Source organism: Rutidosis leptorrhynchoides, chromosome 9 (genome assembly GCF_046630445.1).
Source record: "Rutidosis leptorrhynchoides isolate AG116_Rl617_1_P2 chromosome 9, CSIRO_AGI_Rlap_v1, whole genome shotgun sequence".
Lineage (NCBI taxonomy): Eukaryota > Viridiplantae > Streptophyta > Magnoliopsida > Asterales > Asteraceae > Rutidosis > Rutidosis leptorrhynchoides.
In genome coordinates, this window is record NC_092341.1 from 234,205,503 (window position 1) to 234,217,892 (window position 12,390).

The window sequence follows — 12,390 nt, forward strand, 5'->3', positions numbered from 1 at the left end:
ACCGGAGGTGGATCCGAATAGAGTGCCGATGGTGTTTTGTGGTTGTTGTGGTGGAGGAGATGTGAAAACAAGGGTTTGTTTGGTGTTTTGTTGTTTATGTTGTTGGCTATCATCTTCTCAATCAATCCCGGTAATTCATTAAGTGATACCTTCATAGAATTAATTGTAGAACTCAGATCTGTAACAGTAGAACTCAGAGTTGAAATTTTATTTGAGAGGAGCTCTAATCTTTCATCATGGGCATCAATTCGTGCTTCTAAGTGGGTGATGATGGAGGCTTGATCTTGATTCACCATTGTTGGAGGTTTAGGGTAGGTTGGCAATGGAACCAATTGATAAGATATAAACAGCAGCAGAGATGAAATAACAGATTATAATGATAATGATAATGGGAAGAAGATGCAATATGAAATTGGAACTTTTATTGATAATAACTTAAAAGGAAAACAAAAATAAATCAGAGAAGATTCTAAACACTAGAATTCTTCCTGCCTAATTTTCAGAGAAGATGCAATACGATTGCAATCTTCCTGCCCACTCTCAGATACCGAATTACAAGTTAACAAATGAGAACCTGAATGCCTCTCTCACTAAGACACCCCTATTTATTGTGCTAGACTCAACAGAAATAACAAACTAAAATGATCCCGACCCTTCATCTTGATCTTCTTCTCATACCCTTTATGACAGCCTTTTTAATAGTTTAACCATCCAGGCTTAGCTTGGATGGCCACTAGGGCTCCCTGTGAAGCGGGAGGTCACGGGTTCGAATCCTGCCATAGGCAGACGAACTTAATAGTGGCCCCTGACAAGAGGGTGCTTTTCCTGGCACAGGTGATACGTGGGTTGCCTGCTGCCCCAAGGTTTACGCGCTGCGCAGAGGCCAATGTGCCTATTCGTAATAGTGGTTCCTCGGTTACCAAAAAAAAAATAGTTTGGGCTTAGGTGATCCATAAAGGTAACAGTGGCCCATTTTCTATCAGTCATGGTCAATTTATTCTACCACATGCGGATACTCACCTCATGAGTGACATGTCAATTTCGTATCCTCATCTAATAAGTACATGTACTCTCGAATCCAAATGTATAATGTTCAAATTAATGTACTGCAGATGGCAAACTACAGGTCACTAAATATGGAGTGCGTTTTATACGTAGTGAAGACATCCTGCAGCTGAAACTACATGAATCTTCTACGAGTTTGGCTATGTACCACCTGTTTCAACCTACTTTATCTCTTCCTACTGATCTGCAAAATCTTCTTTCCGTTGAAGCAGATCCAGACCTTACAGTGTTCTTCCATGACCTTACCAGCAGTATAAAGAAATTCATTCTTCATATTAACAGTAAACAACAAATTTCCTTGGATGGCTTCCAAAGAATTATTATATTTCTACATGACGTCAACCAAGAAGTTTTAAGTGAATGCAGAGAGGAATGGAGGCATAAACATAATTTTCATTTGGTTTATTACTACTGTCGAATGAGCCATGGAATCTCTGAAATTATCAATGATTTTGTAAGGTTGCTGAGAGATGCATCTGATAATTGGTTAAGCGTAAAGTTGGCAATGGAGCAAATTGCGGTGAAATGTAAAGCAGGTGATTATCCTTATGAAGAGATGCAACAACAGCTTAAAGATTTGGAAGGTGCTAACACTGTTAGATTAACTGATAATCTTGTCACATCATTTGGACACATATGTCAACAAATAGTGGCTTTTTCAACACACTTATTTATAGTGATCAAATGCAATAAACAGTTCAAGTCATTGAAGGTATTGACAAAAGCATCATGCATAATAATTGCTTGTGTTTTCAGTATCGTGGCTGTATATATGGGTGATGACAAAAAGTTGCAAGATATAAAGCCGAATCATGCGTGGTTAGATATGATTCAAAGTTTTTCTATAGCTGGTAATCAGTATCTGAAGTCAAGGTTTGATAGGGAGTTGCAGATCTCGGACTTTAATGAAAATGTGTTTCTTCTACAAAATGTGAAGAACAAACTAACATGGTTAACTATAATCATAAGGAAAGAAGAAGAGATGATTGCAATAGATAAGTTTGAGAAGAAGATCAATAACATGTCAAAGACTATTGAAGATATGAGTAGTCATGCTCATAAATTTAGTCATATTACAAAAGAGGCGGGAATAATTCTCAATCAACTTATCGTAGATGGTACATTAGAAGTGACCGAATTTGGAGCTTGTTTTAGACAGGGTGCAGACATACTTCAGCTGAAACGATATGAGGATCCATTGAGGGAGGGAGTTACCAACCTGTTTCGAACTATTGCATTTCTTCCTGCTTCTCTGCAGTGCTATTTACGTGCTTCTAACGCTGAACCACAAATCACTACCATAAAATCTATTCTTGCACATACGGGACAAGATATCTCCAGTGACATCCTAAAAACCATTAGATGTTTTTGTATGGATCTTTATTTTCATGTAACAGGTCATCGATCAACATATAACGTAGATCAGGATATGCTGCAGCGTGCTTGGAAAATAGAAGTTATTATCAATGAAATGTGTAAATTTTTCTCTGAGTCAGTAAGCTTTCTTATAGGCATAATCGGCACATGGGGGTGTGTAACATTATCGTTGGAACAGATTTTACTAAAATGTAGAGCTGGTGAGTACACTTATGACGAGATGCTACATCAGCTTAATCATGTTAAAGTTGTTGAAAGTATTGAATCTTATGATGATTTCATCAGATCGTTTGAGTGTCTATGTGATGATGTAGCTGGTGTTTTAAGAAGAATGCATTCAGTGATCTTGTGCGGCATTATGTCTGAAACACGTGCAAAGTTAAAGTGGATGGAATTAGTGGAGGGATCTGGGCAAGTATTGAGCCAAATAATTATTGGCAGTTTTAGCATTCTGGCCACATTCATGGGTGATTTTGAATTATTGCAAGAGATGGAGAATATGACTTCAAACTCTACATTACTATTACATTTGATCCGTTGCTTTTCAACAAAGATTGGTAGATGGTTCGATGAGAGAGGATGTATAAAGAAGATGAGCTATGGTGAGGAGTTGCGGGTTTCGGATTGTTATGGCAACACAATTCTTCTACAAGATTTGAAGGAGAAAATGGGTGGCTTTAGGTCTCTTACCAAAGAGGCTGAAGATGCGATGATGACTGTCATACATACTCTCAAAAGGAAGGCCGACGCCTTTTCAAATCCAATTTGACGTTTATGATGTAAAATAGAGACCATGAACGACTCTTTGATTAGAAATTTGGGAATAAGATGTTAAAAGTATATATGAGCTACTGCATTTCTTTCTCCTAATCTGCAGTGGTATACATGTTCTTCTATATATAGCTAATGCTCAAATGGTTACCCATCATCTGGGCTTACCAAAGCACACCAGCGGAGTAACTAAATCCAAAATAAAATCCATTCTTGAACATACATAACAAGATATTTTCATTGACATCCTAGAAATCATTAGACATCTTTGTCTGAATTTTAATAATGTAAAATTTCATCAATTTGAATCAGATCATCAAAAATATGGGAGTACAAATTGTATCGTGGCAAGGACATACTTTGCTATTATTTGAAATTTTTTCTTAAGAGGCATATATGACACATGGGAGAGTATAGCGTTATCGATGGAACAAATTATACTAAAAGTTATAGGTGACTACACTTACGACAAGATGCTACGTCAGCTTAATGATCTTAAAGTTGTTGAAAGTATTGGATTTTATGATGATTTCATCAGACTGTTTCAGTCTCTCTGTGATAATGCAGCTGGTTTCTTAAGAATTTTGAACCACTGAACTTACATCAGCTTAATGATCTTGAAGTTGTTGAAAGTATTGGATTTTATGATGATTTAATCAGATCATTTGAGTCTCACTGTGGTAATGTAGCAGGTTTCTTAAGAATAATGAATTCAGTGATCTTCTGCAACAATACGTTAGAAACACATGCTCTGTTAAAAAGTTCCAATCTGGGGATCAACTAAAAGTTTAAGTGGATGGAATCAATGGAGAGATTTGGGCAATTATTGAGCCAAACAATTATAGGCGTTTTTAGCATTGTGGCCACATGCATGGGTGATTTTGAGTGATTTAATCCAATGCTTTTCGACAAAGATTGGCAGATTGTTCGGTGAGAGAGGATGTATAAAGAAGATGAGCTAGCTTGGGTGTCGGATCTGGGATCGTTATGGCAACACAATATTTCTACAAGAATTGAAGGAGAAAATGGCGATGATGATTGTCATACATACTCTCAAGAGGAAGGCCAACGACTTGTCAAATGCTATTAGATTTTTATGATGTAAAATAGAGATCATGAACGACCCTTTGATTATAGAAATATAGGAATAAGATGTAAAAAGTATATACAAGAGGAATTTACTTCACTTATATTTTCAATATATAGAAAGCCTTACTTGTAAACCTTGCAGATGATAACGTGTTCATCACCTTTTTTTGAACTTTTATTATTGCCTGATTTTCAATTCAATATTTTCCTACATGTTAAATTTCTCTTTTGTTTTTTTGATTAGCGATGAAACTCCCATATGAACGAGCACATTGGCTTCCCCATAGAAAGTAAATCTCAGGTAAAATATGGATCCTTATAGGACCCTGTTCGAAATCTAAAATATGGACCCTTATAAACATTAAAATTTTCAATATATGTTGGGTTTTTCAAAATTTTGAAAGAAGAAAATAAAGAGTTTTTGTTTTGTGGTTGTAAATTATTTTTCCTCTTAAGACCGATAAGAAAAAAACATGTAAGCATGCTAGAGTTTTCAAAATTTTGGGTCCTTTGAAAATTTGAAGTCCTATTCGATTGCACATGTTTGCACATCCTCTAAGACGCCTCAGACTAATCAAGCCCCCCGAGCTACATGTTAAATTCTAATAAGACTATCTTAGTATTTTTAGTGGTACCATTGATGTGCCAATGTATTGAGAGTTTTCGAGGTGATAGTAGTAACGCGAAAAATGTGATGGGAAAAAAGGAAATAGTAGGATGAACGTTATGACTGACGATTCAACTTAGGATTGAAAGTTAGTGGCGAAAAGGGTAAAATGTAATATTATTTTAATGATGCAGCCCGTTATTCTACCCGTGATCCCTTCAATCTCACCCAAGAAATGTTTGCCAAAATAACAAGATTTCTATTTTTTTAACGGCCAAAATTGTGTATCATTAAAAAAAAAAAAAAAAAAAAAAAACGTTCCATAGCAAGTTGATAAGGGAGAAATTACATAGGCATGGATAGCCATGAGTTCCAATTAAAAATCGCATGACCTCTATGTTTTAACCACCGAAAAGAAAACAATCTAATAATATCGTAAATACTACTTCTATTACTAAAAGAGTCATTAAACACAATGTCGTTCTTGGACCGCTATAAGACCCATAGAAGTGTAACCACAATCGCAACGATCCGATTCTTTGAAGAAGAAGATAATTGAATGCCTTCAATCCAGTTTATAAAAGTATCTCATGAAGTGAAAAATGGCATGTTACAATTTAACCAAGTGCGCGTTTTGCACCATAACTCCGATGTAATCGAGCACTCGAAAAATACGTGTTCCCTCGACCCGACCCCATTAGCACATACGGGACAAATAATTGAGTTGATCTCTAAACCTTTAGCGGAAAGTTTCCAACGAAGAGGTAGAGAGTTTAACCGAAAACGACATAGGAAAATATTAACTTTACGCGGTAGAAATTTGAACCAAATGGTCTTCTCATGTGATGTGGATAATAAAGCTCGGTCCATAACATTTCTTGCAGCTTTAACTATATATAAACCATCCGATCGAGTTCAACGAGCAAAACCACCTATCTTCGCGATCCGTGATGTGGCAAGCACTCATCACATCACGAATTAAGTTTAGAAGATGCAAATTTCTAGTACCAATATCATCTCTAGACCAAACCCAAGCCCAATCTCCATTATACCACTTATCAACATCATCATTTTTATTTGTATCTAAATAAAATAAACGGTTGAAACAAGATAATAAGCTAGTAGTACCGCACCAAATATCATGCCAAAACCGGACTAACCTTCCATTTCCGACTTCCATATGGATGAAATTACCTTGTAACAAACCATCTGCTAACGTCTTAGTGTATGTAGAAACAATTGATGACCAAAATCTGGAGCTGTTTCCACATGTTTGTTCAAACTTATCCCCATAAATGGATTTAATTATCGAGACCCAATAATTATCAGGATTGTACAAGTAACGCCATCTCCATTTATGAATAAGTGCAAGATTAAAAGCTTTAAGAACTGAGACTCCTCACATTTAAACCGCCACAATCAAACGGTGCTAAAATGGTGTCCCATTTAACCCATGCCATCTTCTTAACCATACCACTGCCACCCCAAAAGAATCTAGCTCGGATCGATCATAACTTTTTTAAAACCGTTTAGGGGCATTTGAACAGAGACAACAACAACAACAACAACAACTGATCGAACATAAATCCGCTCAAATAGCAAAGTTAATGTTGAGTGCATGATGGAGTGTTTAAGAACGTTTATAGCTTTGATCTCCGGTCCGGTTTACCATGAATAACCCTCATAGAGATGATGATCTACAAAAGGGTGATCAAAGCTATGTCCACCATTGTTGGCAACTGCCTCAACAATGGCCACTAAGGGTGGTTGCATAGGGTTTATGTTCGAAGAACATACCTGTTACCGTAAGAATGTTTTCCGGATGCAATCGTATATTCGAGTAATACAGAAAATGTGATGACCCGAAAAATTTCGACTTATTTAAACTAATTCTCTATATGATTTAATATTTTCGTCATGATAAGTAATGAATTTTGACAAGTTTTAAAACTTTTGAAAATGAGTTTTTATATAACGGTTGACCACCCTGTTTGTCCGACGATTCACGAACGTCATAACTTGTGATAAATATATAATTGTGTGTGTGTGTGTGTGTATATATATATATATATATATATATATATATATATATATATATATATATATATATATATATATATACGGAAACATGCGAATAATATTTATATACGAAATGATAAAAATTTACTATTGAATGATGCAATTTCAAACCAACGGATCTTCGGTCCAGCAGTACCGCGGTTACACTTGTGTACTCGCAGGGCTAGAGGTCTCGGGTTCGAACCTCGTCACCCGCTCTAGGAATTGAAATATATTACTTGAAGGTGGCCCAAAGGGAAGGTTTTACCGACCCGCTCCGGGACTAAGGTCCGGCCCGCCTGCCCCTCGGGATGGTTTAAGGGTCGGATCCTCAGAGTGTGGTTCGGGTTTCCTGCCCGAAAGCCGTGTGTGTGTGTGCAAATGATGACTAGGCTTCGGTCAGGACTGATGCAAGCTTGCCTTTCAAAAAAAAAAAATGATGCAATTTCAAATTAAATATTTTACGTATTAAATCGTTTTATTTTTAATATGTATTTTTTTTAATTTATAAGAAAAACGCAATTAAATCAAAGATGTACAAGCTGTAAAGCACAACGTACAACAATGTAACTTAAATAGTTGAATCGAAATTAATACATTTACTATTCATATGAATAGTAAATAAAACGAAATTAAATAATTTACTATTCACATGAAAGCGACATGATAGAAATTATTAATTATAAGTTACATAACATACCCTTAAAGTATTTGAAAAATACGACTTTTTAAAATTTTAAAATTCATTTTGATTCTGTTACGAATTATTATTATTATTTTATTATAATTATTATATTATATTTATATTATTATATTATATATTTTTGTCCAGTCAAAAACTAGGAAAACACATATTACGCTTACAAACTCTATATTACGAACCTTTTTACAACTAGTTTTATAAAGCTTAAGACCAAAACAGATATATATATATATATATATATATATATATATATATATATATATATATATATATATATATATATATATATATATATATATATATTCAAATATAAAAAGTGGAATTTTTACTCATACTTTTACCCGTAAATTATTAGCAATAGAGCACGAAATACCAGTCCGTGAAAACTGTCGGCATAAATGATAAGAGTGGCGGCTTTTGTTTGAAAATTCACACACGTTGTTTTTATTAATATTATTATTATATTATTATATTAGTTTGTTGTATCTATATATATAGATTGATTCATGATCGATAAACACACACATATATCAATATCTATATCTCTATTTTACTCCGTATGATATTATTATTATTATTATTATTATTATTATTATTATTATTATTATTATTATTAAGTATCATTATTAGTAAAATACATAAAATACTACGACGGAGTTATGCTCGAGTGATTTTCAAAAGATGGTTCAAATGGGGTTTAGCTAAGGAAATTATGGGTATTGTTCGGGGGTTTTGTTCGTGAATCAAAGGCCAACCTTGCAATTGTCATTTACGTTGCGTCTGCATACTTTTCCTATAATATTGAACCACAATATTGATATGTGAGTTTATAGATCCCTTTTTAATTGCTTTTGCAATCTATATTTTTGGGCTGAGAATACATGCACTTTATTTTAAACGCAATGGACACAAGTACATACTAAATTCTACACTGAGTTTAAACCGAAAATCCCTTAGCTTTGGTAACTAGTAACCGTCGGTTATAAGAACTAGTGGGCGTGAGTAGTTATATATGGATCCATAGGGCTTGACATCCCCGTCTGTTCCAGGTATAGAGTCCCTAGCCTGAACAATAAAGCGGACCTATGCTATTTGAGTTTAGTACACGTTGATTTGCGTATATTGTACATGTTGGTTGCATGTATGTTAAAACAGGGGTACTTATTATATATACGTTAAGCTTAGTTACCAGGGTACTCAATTTCATAGAATATTTTGATAAACGTTTTGGATTAAACAACTGAAATCTTGTGGTCCGCCTTGATATACAGAATATGCGCAACATTAAAACTATGAACTCACCAACTTTTGTGTTGACACTTTTAGCATGTTTATTCTCAGGTCCCTAGAAGTCTTCCGCTGTTTGCTTATACGTTATACAAGCTATGTGCATGGAGTCATATATGCTTTATTCGAGAAAACTTTCCATTCACAAACTCATCACCATGTATCTTATTTTGACTATATTGTCAACGGATGTATTATTGTAAACTATTATTTACGGTGATTGTTTATATGTAGAAATCATCAGATGTCGAAAACTTTGGATTTAGATATTCATTTATGGTGTGCCTTTTTAAAAAGAATGCAATATTTACAAAACGTATCATATAGAGGTCGAAACCTCAATGTGAAATCGATGAATAACGTACCGCGTCAATAGCGATTTTTGTGACAACCCGGAAATTTCCGACCAAATTTAAACTTGATATTTATATGTTTCCGACATGATAAGCAAAGTCTGTAATGTTGAATCTCAAAATTTTGGAACTACATTCATGTAATCAGTTACCCTTTGACTGCTCTCGACGATTCACGAACAATTATGTGTAAATAGATATGTATATATAAAATATAGTTATACTAACTAAAACTTTAACCAAGTATTATATGTTTAATACTTTACATGAACGTATTTGTTCAATATAAGTTTATCGACCGAATTAAAAGATAATGTCAAATGATTGAATTATCAGATACATTATTATACTGTTACGGGTCTCTGTTACGAGGTCCACATTGATTTGAGAAATCATTCCTTTTTAACAATATTCGGAAAATGATAAAGTGATTTACAAGTAAGAACAAATGTGTCAAATAACGGTAACTAGACAAAGGTTAGTGGAGATTCCTGTTTGATCTTCAGTTCATGCTTTACAATATTTTCCTCTTGGCGTTGATAAAGATAACTATTTTAACTTTCATTTTATTTAATGTGAAAGTAAGAACGTGGAGTGTAAATAATTTAGATGTTGGATACCATCAAGTTAAGTAAATCGATATTTTACATTAAGATAATTTCGTACATTTATTTAACCTTTGGACTTTATCCCACGCTTCACCAACAAACTGTAATTTAAAAACTTGAAACCTATTATGAGTATATATGATTTTACTTTTCTAAAACATTTTATGATATGATGATTTCCATTATTTTAATCTTTTAACAAAATGATTCTTAAATATATTTAGTTTTGGAAAACAAATTTTCATACTTATTTGATTTAGTTTCAAACGTATAAAAAACGTTTTTAGTTTAAAAAGAACCTTATTATTAAAAACGTTTTATAAGATAATTGGTTTATGAATTTTGAAGAACTTAATTAAAGCTTTGTATTATAAATTACAAATACATATATATATATATTGTTTCAAAAAAAAAAAAATGTAAACGTGATATGATATAATATTTTCTATTATTTAAACGATTATGAATGAACTTTGAGATATAATTAGTTTTGAAAAACTAAATATTATATTATTAAATAAATATTTCAATTATATTATATGTACAAATTTATTTTTTAAATGAAGATATATATATATATATATATATATATATATATATATATATATATATATATATATATATATATATATATATATATATATATATTGCAAAGTGATAAAATATAATATTAACTAGATATAAAACGTTTTAATTATAAATAATACTATTAATAAATAACGAGATGTTGATTTAAAGAAGCAAATGACCAAAACACTCGAATGTACAAGTTACATTTCAAATAATATAATTTATTGGCGAATAAGTCTAATTATTGATAAAGGTACATATCGCGAACGTAAAGTACTAGTTTTCTAAGCGTACGAAACGACGTTCAAAAAACCGGAACTGGGATATAAGTCGAGAGTCAATGTACAAGTCATTGAAACTAAATTTATAGGCTGACTATGCACGTGAATATAATATAATATATAATTAATTATATAAATTAAATATATATATAAAATATATATATTAAAATCTTCGGCAGCCCACGTGAAAAATGGGAAATGAGCTGGAATGGGGAACTTCGCAATCGCGGAGCTCCTACACACAAATACTCCACGATTGCGGAGCAGTGGGATACAGAAATTCCTATAAAGCTCTATCGAGTTGCTGATTCAATTCACAATTCAATCCACCTCTCGATCTCTCAAATATATATATTATAATTATTAATTATATTATTATTATTATTATTATTATTATTATTATTATTATTATTAAGATTATTATTATTATTATTAATCTTATTATTATTAGTAGTAATAGTATTATTATTATTATTATTATTATTATTATTATTATTATTATTATTATTATTATTATTATTATTATTATTATTATTATTATTATTATACATAAAATATTAAGACGAGGTTATGAGCGAGTTATTTCAAAACGGGTTTTTCGAGCGGGATAGAGCTAAGGAAATTATGGGTTATAGCTATGGAGGTTATGGGTATTGTTCGTGAGGTCAAACTAGTGTTTATCATTTCCGTTGCGTCTACGTACTTTTCTGCAATATTGAATCACAATATTGATACGTGAGCATTTATATCTTATCTTTTATATATTAAATAGTGTATCCCTGACTAGTGCTCGAGTATATATGATCATGCATGCTTGCACGTTTTATTTCATCGTTAAATAGTGTATGATGAATCACGAATTTAATACATATAATACTGATATAAGGTATATGATATGCATGCCGTTGGAAAGCCGTCGAAAAATTATTAACTTTTCATTTAGAAGTCGTGTGATTTCGATGAACGGATTTAAAGATATGGTCAACTGAATTATCGTTAACTCTATTATTATTATTATTATTATTATTATTATTATTATTATTATTATTATTATTATTATTATTATTATTATTATTATTATTATCATTATTATTATTATTATTATTATTATTATTATTATTATTATTATTATTATTATTATTATTATTATTATTATTATTATTATTATTATTATTATTATTATTATTACTATCGTCGTTATTATTATCGTCGTTATTATTATTATCTATAAATTATTATTATTATTATCATTATCGTTATTATCACTAAGGTTATTATTGTTATTATTGTTATTATTATTATTATTATTATTATTATTATTATTATTATTATTATTATTATTATTATTATTATTATTATTATTATTATTATTATTATTATAATTATAATTATAATTATTAGTATTGATATTATTACTGAAATTATCATTATTATTAAAAAGTAACATTTTTATAAAAACTATCATTTTATTATTTTTATAATAATTATTATTATTATTAAAAGTATCATCAATATTAAAAATTATCACTTTTATTAAAATTATCATTTCTAATAGAAATATCATTTTTTATTATAAAATATTATCATTATTATCATATTAGGATTATTATTAAAAATTATC

The 12,390-nt window shown here is 31.4% G+C and overlaps 1 protein-coding gene across 1 annotated transcript; it reads left to right on the forward strand.

Annotated features, from left to right (window-relative positions):
* Nucleotides 1-33: 33 nt before the first annotated feature.
* Nucleotides 34-4,420, forward strand: LOC139867155 (uncharacterized). Its single transcript, XM_071855485.1, has 2 exons — nt 34-130; nt 1,113-4,420. Exons 1-2 carry the CDS (start codon nt 97-99, stop codon nt 3,209-3,211), a joined length of 2,133 nt encoding a protein of 710 aa, XP_071711586.1. The 5' UTR covers nt 34-96; the 3' UTR covers nt 3,212-4,420.
* Nucleotides 4,421-12,390: the final 7,970 nt, after the last annotated feature.

Bases quoted from the DNA above. Each gene is read 5' to 3' on its own strand.
- LOC139867155 (XM_071855485.1), top strand. From the start codon at position 97: ATGTTGTTGGCTATCATCTTCTCAATCAATCCCG. The intron at 131-1,112 runs GTAATTCATTAA...AATGTACTGCAG, and splicing joins CATCTTCTCAATCAATCCCG to ATGGCAAACTACAGGTCACT.